The sequence below is a fragment of the Sordaria macrospora genome, chromosome 6 (assembly GCF_033870435.1).
Source record: "Sordaria macrospora chromosome 6, complete sequence".
Lineage (NCBI taxonomy): Eukaryota > Fungi > Ascomycota > Sordariomycetes > Sordariales > Sordariaceae > Sordaria > Sordaria macrospora.
In genome coordinates, this window is record NC_089376.1 from 337,101 (window position 1) to 355,134 (window position 18,034).

The 18,034-nt window shown below is 51.7% G+C and overlaps 4 protein-coding genes and 1 non-coding gene across 5 annotated transcripts; 1 reads left to right on the plus strand and 4 right to left on the minus strand.

Moving 5' to 3' along the window:
• Nucleotides 1–964: 964 nt before the first annotated feature.
• SMAC4_09280 (uncharacterized protein) lies at nt 965–3,268 on the plus strand (the record flags this gene model as incomplete). The annotated part of the gene is made up of 2 exons (XM_003343821.1): nt 965–2,132; nt 2,223–3,268. The coding sequence occupies 2 exons, from the start codon at nt 965–967 to the stop codon at nt 3,266–3,268; spliced, it is 2,214 nt and encodes a 737-aa protein (XP_003343869.1).
• Nucleotides 3,269–3,659: 391 nt separating this feature from the next.
• On the minus strand, nt 3,660–3,749 carry SMAC4_13901. The gene is given in 2 exon segments: nt 3,660–3,695; nt 3,714–3,749. It is a non-coding gene; the product is annotated as a tRNA-Pro (tRNA).
• A 2,555-nt stretch (nt 3,750–6,304) lies between these two features.
• Nucleotides 6,305–9,425, minus strand: SMAC4_09281 (uncharacterized protein). The gene is made up of 3 exons (XM_066090929.1): nt 8,111–9,425; nt 7,967–8,047; nt 6,305–7,903 (listed from the first exon to the last, which is right to left on the minus strand). Exons 1-3 carry the CDS (start codon nt 8,451–8,453, stop codon nt 6,525–6,527), a joined length of 1,803 nt encoding a protein of 600 aa, XP_065947385.1. The 5' UTR covers nt 8,454–9,425; the 3' UTR covers nt 6,305–6,524.
• A 3,247-nt stretch (nt 9,426–12,672) lies between these two features.
• Nucleotides 12,673–15,707, minus strand: SMAC4_09282 (uncharacterized protein; the record flags this gene model as incomplete). Its single annotated transcript, XM_003343823.2, has 3 exons — nt 12,673–15,005; nt 15,068–15,271; nt 15,350–15,707. The coding sequence occupies 3 exons, from the start codon at nt 15,705–15,707 to the stop codon at nt 13,579–13,581; spliced, it is 1,989 nt and encodes a 662-aa protein (XP_003343871.1). The 3' UTR covers nt 12,673–13,578.
• An 891-nt stretch (nt 15,708–16,598) lies between these two features.
• SMAC4_09283 (uncharacterized protein) lies at nt 16,599–17,677 on the minus strand. The gene is made up of 4 exons (XM_024656002.2): nt 17,565–17,677; nt 17,312–17,500; nt 16,898–17,209; nt 16,599–16,783 (listed from the first exon to the last, which is right to left on the minus strand). The coding sequence occupies exons 2-4, from the start codon at nt 17,498–17,500 to the stop codon at nt 16,754–16,756; spliced, it is 531 nt and encodes a 176-aa protein (XP_024510958.1). The 5' UTR covers nt 17,565–17,677; the 3' UTR covers nt 16,599–16,753.
• Nucleotides 17,678–18,034: the final 357 nt, after the last annotated feature.

An 18,034-nucleotide genomic window follows, 5' to 3' on the forward strand; every position in this document is an offset into this window, starting at 1 on the left:
GCAACAACATGTACAGGTAAAGCAAGGCGGGGAAATTCTGGCAATGATGTCACCGGGACAATCGTGGAGGAGTTCCCGCTCAGTCTCGGCTCACGGGGGTTGAGACCCCAGCCCATTCTGAGCCTGGCCGGGTCCGGCACAATCTGCGGCCGTCTCTTGTGAAGATTTGTTCCAGATCTATTGATAATTACGAGCAAGATATAATCAAGCTCCGAAGTTTCTTGTGAATGACGATTCCATCGCTTGGTCGGGTACGAGTGGTCAAAATATCAGCGTTTTGCTATTGGCACAGTGCTAGGACACTTGATCGTTATTCCGAATTCCGAATTCCGAATTCTAAAAACAATTAGAATGCTTAAAAAATACGTTTGCCCTCGGAAACCCTCAAATCCAAGGTATTTTCTGTTTGGGGTGCAAAAGGTTCGGATGACTGCCGAGTGGCCGGGCACCTCTCCTGGGCCGTGTTCCGTGTCCCGTTCCCCTCCCCGACCGCGCCCCGCATTTGCCCGTTCCGCACACCTACGACCTGATTAGCCGGCAACCGCGAAACGACCCATGACGGTTTCATTGAACCATGGATAAAAAAGATCTGGAATAGAACCATTTGATTGAGCGTAAGTGCGGGGGCTCGTATTTTGTGGAAATAAACTCAAAACAATGTCCAGTCCACAGATCGTAGTCCCTATTCTCGGTAGTTACTGCCGAGAAGGGTGTCGCGCTCGTCCATTCCTTCGTTGAGATGGTTCGGACGAGGGCGAGAAAGGGGTAAATCTTAGCATCGTCCCGAAATCGTAAAACAGAAACGTGGCGATCCCCGTTGGTCTTTAACGACGGCCACCGGCAGTATCACGAGTAGCTCAAAGGTATGCCCAGCTTCGTTCTGGCCCCGCTCAACAACCTAAAAAGTATCCAAACAAACTACAAAGCATCCAGAGACCAGAGTGTCAAACAAGCCGGCCTCGCCATGGCGTCTAAACCATACACCACAACCCCCATCACCAACTTCCCCGACTCCTCCCCACCCTACGATGAAAACGGTCGCTTGGTTTCTCCACACCCCGTCCGCTTCCCTCCTACGCCCCCCTTCACAGGTTTCAACACCCCTCTCCGCGCTGCCCACCTCTATCTTCCCTATCTCCCCATTTCTGGCCAGATCCCCGCCGGACTAAACGGGACGTTTTATCGAGTCCAACCAGACAGGTTTTTTCCGCCGTTGTACGCGAATGATATACACTTTAATGGGGATGGGGCTGTTACTGCTATCAGCCTCAGCGGACCTAGGCTTACCGGACCTGCTGCCGGGCCTGCTACCAGCTCAAAAACATCAGCGACAGCGACAGGGTCAGAGACGACAGTGTCAGGGGCTACGGTGACAGAAGGGCATCCAGCAGTAAATCAAACAGGAACTGCATCACTACTCCACAAATACGTTCAAACCACCCGCCTAACCCTCGAACAACGCCACAACCGCGCTCTCTTCGGCTCCTACAGAAATCAATTCACCGACGACCCTCTCGTCCAAAACCAGGACATAGACAGGACGGTATCAAACACCAATGTCGTCTTTTGGCGGGGCCAGCTGCTAGCAATGAAAGAGGATGGGTTACCTGTTGCTATGGACCCAGAGACGCTTGAAACCAGACAGACGGGCTGGGACTTTGAGGGACAGGTGAGGAGTCCAACTTTTACGGCGCATCCTAAGTTGGTTCCCAAGGCAAAGGCAAGACATGCTCCTGCCAGTGTTCATGGAGAGGACGGAGCACAAAGAACTGGGAATGGCGTGAAGAATGAGAACGGCTCAGCCCAAGAAATGGTCTGCTTCGCCTACGAAGCCGGCGGCTCCGCAGGTGATTGTTCAGTCGACTGCGTAGTCTGGACGATCGACGAAGAGACAGGCAAGAAGCTTGGAGAGCGGTGGTTCAAGGCGCCCTTTGCTGGGATGATTCATGATTGCGGAGTATCTGAGAACTGGGTAGTTTTGCCCTTGACGCCGCTGAAGATGGACCTGGAGAGGATGAAAGCGGGAGGCGAGAAGTTTGCTTGGGATCCGGAGGAGGATCAGTGGTATGGTGTTGTTCCTAGAGATGGGAATGATGAGAGGGGAGAAGTGGTGTGGTTTAGGGGTGGTAACGGTATGTTCCTTTCTGTCCTTTCTTGTTGTGGCTACCGTGTTGGAATGATGGAGATGGCAGTGATGGAAATGATACTGACACAAAAGAAAGGCTTCCACGGCCACGTAGCAGGTTGCTATGAGCACCCGACCACAGGCGAAATAATCATCGACCTCACCGTCGCGGACAACAACGTCTTTTACTGGTTCCCGCCAGATCCCAAGGTTACTCCTTCCGCCTCTCCTTTGGACCCCAAAGTCCCGCTCAGACCTAACAAGCTCTCCTCGCCCACAATGCGCTGGATCATCAATCCCCACGCGGCCCGTTCCCCGTTCATTACTGCCACAGGAGACACCATTCTCGTGGCAGACGCCCGTCTCACGCCGGCAGTGGTCTGGCCTACAAATGGCGAGTTCTCCCGTATTGACGAGCGGTACATCACCAAACCGTACAGACACTTCTGGCAAGCGGTCATTGATACTAGCAGGCCTTATGACTTTGAGAAATGCGGGCCACCGGCTGGTGGGTTGTTCAATTGTTTGGGACACTTCACTTGGTCTTATGAACATTTCCATTCCTCCCCGGGGGCTTTGGGGTCAGACCCTTCAGCGGTTACTCCACCTTCAGTTCCAAATGGAAAGAGCAACGGAGTTGGTCCAGACGTACCTGCACCTTCCCATTCCACCCACACCAACCCCTCTACCCCCTCCCCCTCACCCTCCTCATTGAGCCCCTACGGCACGTCAGACATCTACCACGCCTCCCCAACAACCACTTTCCAAGAACCTACCTTCATTCCCTCCCCAGGTAGCAAGCAGGAAGGAAAAGGATACATCATAGCCCTTCTAAGCCACCTCGACCAGCTGCGCAACGACGTAGTCATCTTCGACGCTTTGAATCTGCGACAAGGGCCGGTGGCCGTGATTCATTTGCCGATGAAGTTGAAGTTGGGGTTACATGGGAATTGGATGGAGAGAGCAGAGAGTGAGGGGTGGAAGAGAAGGTTGGGTTTGGAGCCTTCGGGTACTGCTGCCGAGAGGGGAAGGCAGGCGGAGGAGGGGAGAGCGGTGCTGACGGGAGGAAAGTTGGCTAGGCGAAGCGGGGGTGCCCCTGTGAGACACGGTGTTGTTGGAAGGACAAACCGAAGGTGTGAGTGAGGAAGGTGAGAGGACCAATTCGAATGGAACGGAGGTTGGAGACACGGAGATGTCCGCCAAGTGGTGGTACATGTGCGGTCGAGAAATAGCTTTGGAAACTTGCACCAATGAAAATGTGAACGACATCCCGATTGGGCAAGTCCCAGTTGTTTCTTTTGTAAAGCGTGGTATGTTTCCATCGTTATGGTAACTAACCCAAATATCGAAGTTTGTTGCAGGTAGTTGACGATCTTACAGACGTCGCCGAAAAAAGCCATCTGTGATACGGATCGACTGTCTTGTAAACAAAGAGTAGAAGAATCAAAAAGAGTAAAAAAAAGAAGAAACATTAGGAATGTCAACAACGCAAAAGACAGAACAAGGAGAAAATGGGAAAAAAGAGAAAAAGACTGGGGCCACCCGGGGATTGAACCCGGGACCTCTCGCAAGAATGCTCAGGATTGAACCCTAAGCGAGAATCATACCACTAGACCAGCGGCCCTTGTTATTGGATGTTTTTAGTGCACGGACCTTGTACTTGTGAAGTGCAGTTCTCTTCTCGTCGGCTGGCAGAATTTCAGGGATCGTCATCATTGCCGGCGTCCATCGCCGACGTTTATCGTCAAACCATCGGGTGTGGCAATTCTTGTAAGCAATGGAAAAAACTCGGAGGATTGGACTGAGAACGGTAGAAAACTAATTTCTTAGTTGCACAGTACCACACGACGCAATTGGACTGGTCCTTTGGTGACGTAACAGGTTGAAAATGCAAGTTGCGCGAGGCGCGAGTCGACAAAGTCGTTGCTTCCAGAGGGCCGCAAAGTGTGATGATTACTACCCGACATTAGTACCTTATGTCCCTGGCCAGTTCTCGTGTCTGGAGAGAATGATGCGTCCCCCGAAAATGCAAATTGAGAATGGAAAGAGCGACTCACGTTATCACCCGCCGAGCGCGGTGGGCGACGACTGGAGTGACGAATACAACACAGTTTTTGGCTGTTCAACTCTTCCTCGTATTCTTCTCCCAGAACATCTACTTTTAACTATCGATCCATTATCATGGTCTTTTCCACACCAATCGTCCCATATCGCCCTTTTCTTCGGACCGAGGCCATCACCAGTTTGTTACGATCCAATCGTTGAGCCTCATGTAAGCTAGATAGATTGACCAATCAGATAGGACCCGGGGTTGAAGACCAGTATATAAGAAGGCCTCCCGGCCTTCGTTATACCTGGTTCTTCAGCAAGCAATAGCTATCACAACCTACCAGTACCTTTTGGCTACTACTCCGTTACTCTATTGTTCTATCCCAGCGATAATACTCCTGTGCTTGTAACGGTTCGCCACACAGTTCACCACCTGCCTACCACGACAACCCGTATCTTGCACGATATCGCAGAACTCCTCAATTATCCACACTATCACTGGCCCCGAAGTGCGCTTCAATTGAACTCAACCCGGCATCACGGTTACAGGTCCCATTGAGAAGCGAGCAAGCGAATCCCCTCGGAAGAAGGAACCTGCACCAGACAAACATACATGACGACCAATCCAGAAAAACACGAAGAAGGACGCCAGTCGATGCGTTGTACCCTGCTACAATACACGATGCGTCTCCTCCAATGTCTGACCCATATCCCTTGTTTGCCATGTGCTGCCTGGTCGCCGTCCGTACCTCGACAGTCTGTGCTCTCGATCCCGCGGCTATGCTCGTCCGGCTCCCGCTCATCATCCTTCTTTTCAAAGCTGTCAGGAGCATGGAGGGCGCAGTAGAAAAACAATGTCACCGATACCCACAGAGTAATCAGGTACGCCAACGCCGCAAAAAGGCCCGGCTGTGACTCCTCCGTGGTATCTGACCACAACGCCTCAAAAATTGGGCCGGTCAAAAGGCAAAACAAACCTGCCATATAAAACATGGCTGCATACGAGGTAAACATTACTGGACAATGCCAAACAAATATTGAGCGCCAGTTTAACTTCCATTGCTCCGATTCAACCTCTGTCGCCGCCTCACTGCTCTTTGACAGGGTATCAGCATTCGCTTCGGCAGGTATTTTGCCTCCGCCTTCTTCGACAGATTCAGCTGGGGGTAGCAGCTTTCCATGAGATTTGGCGGCTTGTGCCTCAATGTCTCTGGCAAGATATTCACTGCTGTCGTTGCCGTGCGGGATCGCTGCAATATCTGTTGCTGGATCAGATTCAGATTTAATCTCCGTGCTCGGTGTCACTATCTTGGTCAACATTTGGAGAAGATGGCGGCGTATGACTCCCGTCCCGGCCGGTGTATCATGGATTGGAATGTTTCCTGTTCGTCTGGGACTGATGATATTGCTGGGACCGATGATGGACAGATGGGAGAGCTGATTTGAAGCAAGAAAGATGTCGGAAATGCTCAGCACCAGCGATGCATACCAGAAAGCATGGCATGACCAGTGCGCATCGGGCACGTTTGGCCACGAAAATGATGCTGTAAGTACGGCCGTCAGGACGGTTGACTAGCAGGTGTAAATAATACGAGAAATCAGTCTTGAATGAACGTTCAGTAGACCGAGACAGATAAGTATCTATATGTGTACGGAAGAGAATAGAGATGCCACAAACCGCTACTGCCACGAACTGTAGCTCCTCCCTTTTGCGTGTCCGCCACGCCATAACGATAAGCCATAGCTGTGCCCGGTTGGGGCTGCCAATGTCGAAGCCCTCTGATGCGAGTTATCTCATTCTTCGTGCTGAAAGCATAGTATTATAGGTGAATAGACGATGCGGCCCAATAACGAATTGATCGAGAAATTCCCACAGACTTGAATCCTTCGCTTCCCCGGGGAAACTTGGAGTTGGAGATGCAGGAGACCGTCATGAAATGAGAACTGATCCTTGGGGAAGACCTTGGGAGGATATGTCCAGAATGCACAGTATAAAAGAGGTTTGTGGAGAATGAAATATGAATACAAAACACACGAGCTGGACAGTTGAATAACACTGAAGGGCAACAGTACCATAGGAGAGAGGTCTTGCGCGAGTAAAAGAACATACGGAGTACACCGTCTTTCCTTTGGCGAGACTGAAAAGATTAAACGTCGGTATAGGAGAGATTCATTATTCCTACTATCGCTTCTGTATCAAAACACCCATTAACCAGATTAAGTACCTGTAGAAAACTACATCTCTATCCCCATCAATTTGAAGGTCTTGCTTAACTTCCGCCTTGAAGTTCCATTCAAGCTAACACATATCCTCCTCAACACCCTGCCCCCTTCCCTGGGAAGTACAAAATCACGCCAACCCAACCTCAACATTCTTCCCCTTAACACTCTTCCACTCCACCAACAGCGCCCCAAAGATACTCACCACCGCCATCGCCACAAACACCATAAACACGTCCGTCAGGGCATTATTATACGCCAGCGTGACTCCGGGCAGGATACTCTTATCCACCGTCTTCTGCACGCTCGTCGCGCCCAGCAGCAGGATATCCTTGGCGTTCCCAAACCCCGGCGCCAGCTCGCCGACGTACTGCACCAGCTTATTGGCAAACACGTTCTGCGCGATACTCACAAAGAGCGCGCCGCCGAGGGTCTGCATGAACACCATCAGCGCGGTGCCGATGGAGACGTCTTTTATTTCCAGGACGGTTTGCACGGCCATTAGACTCTGTTGGAGACCCATGCCTAGCCCGGCGCCGACGAGGATCTGGTAGCCGATCCATTTACCGGATGCGGTGTCGGGTTGGAAGGTTGTCAAAAGGCCGTAGCCAATGCTGGAGATGACGGAGCAGAGGATCATGAAGGGAGTGTAGTAGCCTAGGGTGGAGACGAGACCGCCTGCTACTACCGACAGGATCACGGTGGAAAGAAGCATGGGGAGGTTCATGATTCCTGATTTTACGGCGGTGGCGCCCTTGACGGCCTGGAACCAGATGGGGAGGTAGTAAACCGAGCCCATGAAGGCGGCGCCCAAGGAGAAGGAGAAAATGGTGGCGGCCCAGACGGAGCGTTTCTTGATGATCCGCGGAGGCACGGTGCCTTCGTCTTGCATCTTGAACTGGATAAAGATGAAGGCGGTAATCAAGACGCCGAAGAGGACAAAGAGGAAGATGATGCGCCAGCTGTCCCACTCGTAAGTGGTGCCGCCCCATTGGAGGGCGAGCAGGAGGCAGACGATGGCGGGCATGAATACCGCTGTGCCGTAGGGGTCGAACTGCATGATGGTTTTGGCCCAGGTTACTTCGGTGGGTCTCTCGCGCTGCGGGTCGGGGAAGAAGAAACCGATGACGACCATGGTGACGGCGCCGATGGGCAGGTTGATGTAAAAGCACCAGCGCCAGGTAACTTGATCTGTGAAGGCGCCACCGAGGAGCGGGCCGGAGACGGATGCGATGCCGTACATGGAGCCGATGAAGCCGGTGTATATGGGCCGCTTTTCGAGGGGCACGGCATAGGCGAGAATGATCAGGGCGCCGGAGAAGATACCGGCGGAACCGATGCCGGCGATGGCACGACCAATGATTAGCGTGGTAGAGTTGTTGGCTACGCCGCAGATCAGGGAGCCGACCTCGAAGATGAAGATGGCGATGAGGAAGACCCATTTTAGAGAGAAGAAGGTGTAGAAGCGCCCGAAGAGGAGTTGGAGCGCGGCGGTGGTAAGGAGGTAGGCTACATGCGGATCTCGTCAGTAATTGTTCGCTAGTCTGAGTGGGGAGGGAGAAAAGGACATACCACTCCCATACCAACCAACATCCGGCAAACTGTGGAACTGATCCGTGATCTTGGGAATGGCCGTCGCGATGATAGAGTTATCTGCTTCTTGTTAGCGTCCCCATATTCTTTCACCTGGCAGAAGCAAGGATGGAGAAAACTCACCGAGAGCCATCAAGAAGACAGCCAAACATAACGCCATGGTAATCATGCCCAGCTTCAGGCCAGTTGGGTATTCTACTCCATCCTCCCGTACCGTAGTCGCGTGACTCTTTTGTGTGGTATTGGAATTCTTCTGGGTCAACTCATTCGCCTGTTGCTTCTCTGGGTCTGTCGAGTCGATAGTCCGTCCGCCATCTGTGTCCGAGAGGACTTCGTTGTTGTTGTTGTTGTTGTTGTTGTATCCCTCGCTCTCTGCTATTGTTGGTGCCTTTGACTCTGACTCGCCACTTGCTGTTGGGACTGCTAGGTTGTCGCCTTTAGCGACATCCTTTTTTGTGCCGGCCATTAGGGATTGCTAGGTGTGGTCCTGTTTGAGTTCCTTGTGGGTGACAGTCCGGGGGAATGAATAAGCGGAGTTGGTCTAGATCTGGGGAGTTAGTGAACCGGGGAGGTATATGTTTGACGAGGAAAAGAAGATAGAAACAGAGGTGGACGATTCGGAACCCTCAGTCCCAGGTCAAAGGATTGTGATATACGCCTCAAGGCCACCAAAGCCACCAAGCCCATGTATGTTACCAGTCGTAATCCGCGGGACCAATGAGTGAGCTTCGGAGATATCTTACCAACCAGGCGGTAATCCCAAGTTGCAACAAACGGTCCTATTAGGTCGCTGATGCCGTCTGTAGGTGAGATGGACCTTGTTCTATCGGGTTCCCTGTCGGTGTCAACCTGCCAGAATGGGTTCGGGAATGCACCGTCGAGTCATGACATGGAAGGCTGAGAAGGAATGGGTGAACTTACCACGCCGAGTCCGTTGCGCTAATTGTTTTGTAAGATTCCGCCCTTAGTTCCTTTGCTATGCTTGCCAAGTGTAATATGTGGCGGCGGAGCTGCCATCCGGGTTCTTCTGGATGATTGGGTTTTGGCTCTTTGCTTTGGAGGTAGATGATTGTGGTCGCTTTGCGTGCCCCGCGGGAATCCGTTCCAGAATGTAGTTTTTGGGGCGCCGAGAGCTAAAGGTCGTGGGATTGAATCTTTGCTGGGTGAGTGAAGGGAATTTTGGGACTCAATCAAACAGGAGCTTCAATTCAATCTCGTCTGTCGTCCCAACCTTAACCAGCTCTGCGGCTGATTCGAGGAGGAACGGTTCAGTTGGTATCATCCCACCCGGCGAAATGTGACCGGGGCGTGTTCGATGCACGATTGCTTGTTACCGGCGTTTTGGTTGCTTGCGGTGTGCTTGGAGCATGCATTTTGCCAGCATTTTGTACATTTGCACTTTGTTTGTTATGGTCTTTATCTGAATTGTGCCCAACGTGCGCAGGCATTTGACCACTTCAGTCATGTAAGAGTTAACTAGTGTTAAGGGTAGGTACATCTAAGATGCAAAGGCACGTACCAGCACCTACCCGACCCATCTCCTGCACCGCATTTGTCATCTTCTTTCCCGCCAAGCTCTTCGGCCAGCCTCCAGAAGAAATCCTTTATCTCGTTCATCCCATCCCGCCAAACGGGACGAAAGACTCCTAGGAGTAACTCATCTTGTTGAGTGCGCCATCAAGCCCGCTTCGTTGACAACCACCAGTCGCTTTAACAATTGAACCGTCTCCGGCCGACGACGAGAACTTTTTACTGGACCGCTCGCATTGTTTGCTTACCTTAGCTATCCCCCCTCGGTCCGCCCGTTGGTTCGGCCAAAACCCGACCCGGATTGGGAATTCCCGGATTGGGACTTCCATTGGTGTGCCGTGACCTATAGGGGATATCGCATCATTTCTTTGTCAACAGAATCGAACAAATACCCTGGTCGAACGTCGAAATAGCGATTCCAAACCCAACTGAACATCGCTGACAGCGGCCGCTAGCCTGTATTGACCGCATCGACCGCATCCAGAAACGATTTCTCCCGACACCGTTTCTGTTTCCGAGCCTCATCGGTGCCTACAACCATGAAAGCCCATGAGTCAGTGTCCGCGTTGTCCCACAGTCCCACCGAACAAGATGCACGTAAGATTGACTCCGGCGCCACATATCATATCCAACCAACAACCACCATCCACTACCACCACCCAAAGCGCAACCTAATCGCAGTTACCAGATCGCATTTCGAGTGGTCAGACGCACAAATGCAGGGTACGTTGCAATCAAAGCGGGAACTAAAAGTCAGTGCTACTGCTGCGCCCTTTTGTCATTCCTGACAGGACGGTACCACGAGTTCACGACGCCAAGGCTGCGGTGGTGACGACGACGACTTGCGCAATTTTTCCCTACAAGCCTTGTTTGATGAACTCATTCGACTACTTTTGGCAATGTCTGTTGGGTCAGTGCCCGTCCGATTTGGATGTGTTAGGAGTTAACATGCTGAGTTGTTTCCCTGAAATCACCGGAATCACCAGCCGCATTCGAAGGACTCGGGACTTGGTCCTCAACTAAGTGGTCACCGTTCCTCGATATCCGGTCGCCGCGTATAAGAACCAGTGGGAAGACCTTCCAAGTCTTGTTGACTCTTGAGTTGAGGGGAGTAAATCCGAGCAATGAAATCTAACCGGCGTGGACTGACACAAACAACCAAGCTGGAAGTTGTTTCACTTTTTGCAATCGCCTGGTTTGTACAGCAACGCCGAGTACTTTCCTTCTCCTTCCCAATTCCCAACCATTTCTCTTTTCCGATTCCCTTCCTCGGAGTCTTCCCTCGGGGACCGACATGTCGATTGCTCGCCAAGCTCCACTGCATTACATTAGGTTAGTCTCAGGTAAAGAAAACCACATGGCTGGAATTGATCCAGAATGGTGATTCAGAACAATTATGAATGACTCCTCCCCGTCTCCCCGTCTCCCCTTCGAATCCTCTGATTCGGCGTATGTACAGCATCCGGCATGTCTTGGCTACCCAGACAAGACAAGACAAGACAACCTTATTGACTGCCGTGCAACATAGAACCCAGCACTACCAGTACCCATATCGCCGATAAATAAAGGGATCCCGTCTCTGACAGTCTGACTCCCGCGGCGTCTCGGCGTCTCATCAGAGAATGACAGAAGGTACGTATGTACCTGTTCCAGTCTCCACCCGTCGCTAATACCGAATGGGACTGGTTGGCCCTGGTCTTTCAGATTTTCAGGCTTCAGGGGGCATTAACACCGAACCCTTGGGGGCGGGCCGCTAACACCGACTGGTGACTCGGTTATTTGGTCCCATCGTTACCTCTAGGTACTTAATCCCGAAGCTCTTTTCCTTTCCTGTAAGCTGCATTTACAGGTGAAATCGGTTGTGGCTTCAAGACGTGGCTTACCTTCTTATAATTGAAATTGTCTTTCCAGGACGTAAGACCAGCCCAGCCGCATTGACATTAAAAAAAAAAGAAAAAAAAAGAAAAAGGAGTTAATGTTACGAACCATGAGCGAGGAACACGGGCCAACCAAGCCACCGGTACACAACAGCCACATGAAGGCTGGGCAGTGTAACCATGACAAGGAAGGAAGGCTCATGAAGGTAGGCCAGGCTCATAGAGACGAGCCAGGCTCACGAAGATGAGCCAGCCCATAGGCAGTGAGCCAGCACTAAGGGGTTCACGTCTACGTGGACATCCGGAAACAGATATCTCGCAGAGGGCAAGCAGGTATAAAGGGACTACGGGAGAATTCAGATTGTCAGATAGTTCGACAGTAGTCAATAGATCATTATCACCGAGACCAGTATTACGAACATACTTGTTGTGAACCTTTTGGCTTCACCGAACCGCACTGATAGTTACTACCTTCAGCTATCTCATTTAGACAAATCAGACTGTCGTTCGTCACAGTTAATAATAATGGAGAGCTAATAATGTAGGGATAAAAAAAAAAGCAAAAAAAAAAAAAAAAAAAAAAAAAAAAAAAAAAAAAAAAAGGTCAGCTGCCCTACTCACGGTCGAGCTCGGAACGTTCAGTTGGAGTGAGTGAGGCTTGGCCTACGAAACTACCCACGCAGTTTCTGGACCCCAACGCGCTACTACCTTAGGTAGGCTACTGAGTGGACCGTGGAGAAAGGTTTAGAATTTGTTGCTTATATGGCCCTAATAAAAAGTACAGAGCCTGCTACTGGAAACCTAGCTGGGAGCCGTGCCCCCCGGTCTCCCGTCTGCCCCCGCTGTCGGTAGAGGTACCTCTAAGTGAGTGTCACGTGGCAGTCCCGTCGTCGCCCACTACCTTACCTCTAGAGGTACCTGTAGGTTCTGCGGCAGATCTGCCCTTCGGTGCTGTACTAAGGTATATCTGTTTTAAGTCGGGGGTGTTCTCCCTCCTATGCCGTGATTGTCATGGATCCAAAGGGTCCCGTCCCGAATCCTGATGGATGATAAGTAGTGTTAAGACACTGGCGCTCTCTTCTGCGTGGTACATACAGTGTGATCACACTAAAACAGACTAACAGTGCAACCGGAGATAGCAGGGGACCGTTCCCAGGTTGTTAACTCCATTATCTCCACCCACGGCACTAAGCCTTTAGCGTATTCGCCCCATGTCTTTCTTGGCAAGCTTATTCCAACCACTCCTCTTCCTCTTCCCCTTCCTGTCCTCGCTGTCGTCTCGATGCTGGACCTGAAAACAAACCTGAAAACAAGACAAGACGAACTACTCCGAAACGAAGTACCGCATCCCCTCAGGGAATTTTGGCTTAGCTAAACAGGGGTATAACTGGCTTTCGACCGTTGTGTGGGTGAGCTGATTCGGGTCGCAGGGTCTTCTCGGGAACAGTCCAGGTAACATGATTGGCTTTAAGCAAAACCAAATTCCCTGAGTGGATGCGCTACCTATTCTCTATTGATTGCGAGGCAGAAGTAAAGAAGAGAGTGGAAGCACCGCAGTCCGGCTTGAATGCAGGAAGCTGATAGTGTTGGATAGCGTCTGCCCTCGACCTAATTTGACACTGGTGTGGGAGAATGGCTTTCGTCCATCCAGCACTTGAAGAACGGCTGATATGAAGTCGTTTGACATCATGATGCTGACTGATACAGACTTCAAAACCCTATGCACATCTCACAGGAAGCAAGAAGCAAATGCAGGCAAGAAGCAAAGGTAGAGCCAGAAGGTGGGGTCCTTACAAGAATAACTGATCAGCAGCAAGGAGACAACAATTGTAAGACGTCCATTTTATTGGGAAATTTTCTTATCACTCTGCCACCCGATTGTGCTAGTACACTGGAAGGACCAAGAAGAATTCCATACAAATACATCAAAGAATTCCATCGGTGACATGAAGGTTGGATGAAGAAAATAATCGCACTCTCCAAGCCTTCTATGAAAAACACAACCATGACGCCTGTCTTAAACCCAGAATAACCCTGCTAACCATGCGTTTGATATGTGAAAGAAAAGATAAAAAAGTTCAAAGGGAGCAGGATAATAAACTTTTCAACAGACTAGTATGATAACTCAAACAGAAAGAAGGCCAGTGTGTCTCTCCAACCAACTGTTTGGATTTTTCCAGGCCCTCAAAGCTCGAGCATGTTCTGCTCAATCCCCCATTCCTTAGCAAGGTGTCTAGTTCTCACATGAGGGCTTGGTCGGCGTGGCTCGTCCTCTTCATCAATAGCTTTGGTAGAAGCGGGTGTGAAGTTGCGAGCGCGCTTCATATTTCCATTCCCGTTTCCACTCCCTGAGGCAGCATCATTTCGATTGTCATTTACGTTGCCTTGTCCGCTTCCAAGGCCAGCGTTGAGAGAGCTCTCGGTCCGACTGGCAAAGGGGGTGGGGCCGGGCGGCGGGTTGGAAGTGGGATTTGTAGAAAAGCTGGTAGGCGAGTTCATGGTCAGGTAGGGTGACAAATGGGAGGAAAGGCTGGAGGGTGGAGCAGAAGGAAGGCCAGAAGATAGGCCAGAAGGTAAGCCAGAAGTAAGACCGGGAGGAAAGCCGGGAGGGTTGGGACATGAAGTATGACCGCCATACATGTTAGAGCTGGACCCAAATTCGGCCTGTCTCGGACTATTCTGATGGCTCTCTGCGACCGAGAACATGCTTTGCAAACTGGGAGAGTCGCTTGAGCTTCCGGCGCCGTCCATGGAGGAGACCATTTGGGACAAGTTGGATGCGATGGGACACTGGGAGTAAGCCGGCTGTGAGAACTTGCGAACGTCGCTATGGTCTGCAGAGGGGGTCGAGTAAGCTGAGGAAGGGTTGGAACCCGAGATCGTAAGGAAGCGGTTCTCCTTACGTGACTTGAAATCCGAAGACGGGAGAGGTATCTGATGAGGCTGAAGCGGAAGCGGCATCGGCTGGTTCAAGAGAGTGTTGGTCAAGCAGGAAGCCATGTCAGGGGGGATGGACGGCATATGGGTAGACATGGAGGGGAAATCGACTCCTGTAGTCATATCTTCAGTACGAGGAGGAAGTGTTGTCGGGGTATTCGTTGGCACCTTCATGCTCGTAGGATGCTCGTCATCCATGCTATGTCCAGAAACATGCATAACCTCGGGCTGGTCGCGATTGTGGCCATCGCCGTAGTCGGGCATGGTTTCATCGCTACTCTGCTGCTGGGTGCCCCGTCGCATACCAGATTGCCACGAACTGTTGCCCATTGAGCCAACCCAGTTCATATAGGAAGGCTCGGTGAACGGATCGGGATAGGAAAGCGACGAGCCAGAGCCAGTGTTGGTTCCTCGTGGTGCGTAGGGCATCTGAAGAGTCTGTGTGCCCCCGTAGCTGGTGGTAGGCGGTTGGGGCTGAAATACGCCGTGGGTCATGATCGGAGTTGGGAAGCTTGCTGGACTTTGACTGCTTTTCTTTGCTCTCTGGGGGGAGTGCGTGTGGGAGTTGATGCCATCGTTGGGATGATATGTTGGGACGGGAACATTCGAGATGTAGGTCGGGGTACGCCACATGGATGGGTTGGGCCAGGCAATGGAGTTGTTCTCCAAAAGTTCTGAGCATGTGAATTGTGGTCAGTTGTTGGTGACATTAGGCTGGAGGGCACCATGGTCTTACCTAGAGGCGCATGCTGGAAGGAAAAGGCGACAATATTCTTGACCCGCTCGAAGGGCACCGTCAGGGAGTCGCGTGGAAAGCCTTCGCTGATGAGAACTTTGATGCGGCCAAGGTCATCGCCAGGACTCCAGTGGCTCTCGTAGAGAAGCTCACGGCGGAAGGTAGGAAACTTGAGGCGTTCGCGTTCGCCCGTCTTGGTGTAGTCTTGATTCTTTGTTAGCGTGACATTATACACAAATGACTGTGCCTGCCGTGATGCTAACGAGTATTTTGGGAACGTACCAAAGGTGTCTGCGATCAGATGGGGACCGTTGACCTTTCGATCGAAGGCAGTCGAAGCGACTAAACGACCGTCGATGAATATGCGCGCCTCGAACTTGACAAAGTCGGTATGTCTGCTGTACGTCTTGGTAAACAGGCTAATATCGGGAGTTTTCCAGGCGTGCATCGAGATCTGGAATGGACTGCCGGCCGGAAGGCTTGGGATAAAGCAGGTCATGACAGGCAAGCCAGCCTGTCCGTGCATGTGAGCAAGCTCCTGGTCTGGAACAACATGGCACTGGACTTTGAACTCCTTGATTGGGATCTTGCCATCTCTGCCTGTAGGGAACAGAATCACGTCCCAGTCGTCGTAACGCATCGTATGATATGCCGTCGCAGCCCAACCGGTGTTGCAATGGAGAGAGACTGAATGTAGTAGCAATGTTGCTCGGAGCACTGGCAAGATATAATGGACAAGTAGAGCAAAGAAAAGAAGCAAAAAGACTCAGTACACAACAGACAAGCAAAAAGTGACGATGGTTGGCCACGAGAGTTGGAGTCGAAGGTTCAGTGCCAAGTGTAGATGGAGTGGATGATGAGGATGAAGTTCTCCTCTTCCCCTCCTGCTTGACCGCCTAGAGTACCTACCCATGTATCATGCCAGCGCCACAAGGTCCACAGCAATCTCGTGAGCAGCAGTTGGGCCTCGAGAAAGGGAGAGTGCTGTGGTCGTTCTTTCCGTTTGTGCGTCGATAACATCGGGTTATGCCTGGCTAGACCATGGGAAAATCCACAGATGGCCGGCATCAGAGATTCCTTGAAGGCCAGACTTGTGATGGTGATATCTCCTTCCATTGCCCGTTGGAGCTAATCGTAGGCGGGCGTTACGGTTGATAGAGTGAGGGTTCGGTCCCGAGTCAGTGGTCCACTTGTGACTTACACGGCAAATTGTGGAGTCATTACCCCAGATGAACTTGTACGAGTCATGATATTGCAGAGGGGACCTGGCCTGTTTTTGAGAAACCAAGCACCTCATTGGAAGCAGCAGCATGGTCGTGTGCACATGAGCGCACCTCCATATTTTCGGATCAAAATAATTTCTGTTGAAGCCTTCTGGTCAGCGATTGGAAGAGAGAAAATGGCAAGGTTAGTTCAAGACTGGATAGGATTGCAGGCACCGAGGAAAAGCAGAAATTGGACATCGCAACCGTATGATATCAGAAGCTCAGAACAAAAGGCAGCATTTGAAAGACGGAACAAGCAGTTCGACCGGCTGCACTCAGAGATGATCAATGACTGCTTCTCATAACTAACTCAACTCTATGACTTCCCCAGGTACCGTTCACCCCGGATGGAAGTAGTAGCAGCTACCTCTTATGTACACGGCGCATGCTCTGTTCTGTAGTTCTTCCCGTGTGTCTGTTTTCACGGGTCAGGATCACCCGACTGTCTTGCCTGTCGAGTGGAAATGTCAAAAGTCAGCACTGTCCAGTCCCATGTCTTGATCCACAAAAATGGAGGAAACTTTGAAGCCGTCTCCATCTTTCAGCCTGGGGAAGCTCCACTTACCCTGATAGCTCCCGAACCACCCAACTCCTTCAACAAACCGCCCTCGAACTCGCGGGGATACGAGACCTTGTCGGGATACGAGAGCTTGACGCCGTAGCAGAGGCCAAGGAAGGCAACAATGAAGGCACCAATCTGAGCAAGACCCTTGCCGGGAGAAATCCAGGTGTACTCGTATGGGGAAAACATGCCCAGGATATCGTGGTCTTCGTGCACGGGCTCGCCAAAGTTGCGACGCTCTTGAGGGTCCCACCATTCGGCGTAGGGATCGCGATGCTGGCGCTTGATGCGCGGGGGGTTGATGTAGCCGCCATTCTGCGCACAATCCATTCCGTCAGCCATCGTTTGCTTCATCTGCCTGGTCTGTCTGTCTGTCTGTCTGGCTGCCTCCTATCTCACTGCCTATTGGTATCATACCATCTCGGGGTCCTCAGCATCACTAAGGTGAGGATAATCAGAGTCGGGGTACTTTTCGACGATAATGCCTCCCCGGCCGGTCATCTGATCGGGCAAAAAGGTACGGCGTTGCTGGACAATGGGGGATCGGTTCGCGGCGAGCGCAACGAGGCGGGCGGGCGAGGCCCGTAGGATTCGGCGGGACAGCATCTGGATAGGTGTAAATCGTCAGTTAACGGCTCGAACTGGGTGTTGTCAATTGGCGCATGGCTACCTTGGCTTATGAGGGCCGCAATGCAGTCGTGATGCCGAGTTCGAATTGATTTGCGATCGGGGATCTTGACGTTGACGACAGACCAGACACCAGGCGCAATCTAAGGTGGTCAGTGCACAGAGCTTGTGGAGCTCCTGATTGGCTTGCAGGGGTGGGCCAAGAGGAAGGAGAAGATGACCCGAGGAATGGCCGCCCCGCATCAGAAGGCTCTTGGCCTTTGAAGCTGCACTAACAATTTCACAGTGGCATGCAGTGTCTCGCCCAGTGATGAGCTCCCCTTTTCATCGTCAGCGTCAGAGCTTCCCACTCTCGAACGCGTAGTGCACAGACCCTTAAATGGCACCTGCACGAAACACGGCAGCATCATTCGCCATCAGCAGAGGCCATCCTCCACTGTGACCATCCATCAGGCTGGCCGTGTTGGCTTGGTGTCCCGCTCAGTGCCGCTGCCGTTGATGGATTTTTTTCGT

What these genes read in the sequence shown, in the direction of transcription:
- SMAC4_09281 (XM_066090929.1), bottom strand. Translation starts at nt 8,453, where the DNA reads ATGGCCGGCACAAAAAAGGATGTCGCTAAAGGCGACAACCTAGCAGTC. An exon ending in TGTCTTCTTGATGGCTCTCG is followed by an intron (nt 8,048 to 8,110) that starts GTGAGTTTTCTC and finishes AACAAGAAGCAG; the next exon opens with ATAACTCTATCATCGCGACG. An exon ending in TGTTGGTTGGTATGGGAGTG is followed by an intron (nt 7,904 to 7,966) that starts GTATGTCCTTTT and finishes ATCCGCATGTAG; the next exon opens with CCTACCTCCTTACCACCGCC.
- SMAC4_09283 (XM_024656002.2), bottom strand. Translation starts at nt 17,500, where the DNA reads ATGCTGTCCCGCCGAATCCTACGGGCCTCGCCCGCCCGCCTCGTTGCG. An exon ending in ATGCTGAGGACCCCGAGATG is followed by an intron (nt 17,210 to 17,311) that starts GTATGATACCAA and finishes GATTGTGCGCAG; the next exon opens with AATGGCGGCTACATCAACCC. An exon ending in GTGGTTCGGGAGCTATCAGG is followed by an intron (nt 16,784 to 16,897) that starts GTAAGTGGAGCT and finishes TCCACTCGACAG; the next exon opens with GCAAGACAGTCGGGTGATCC.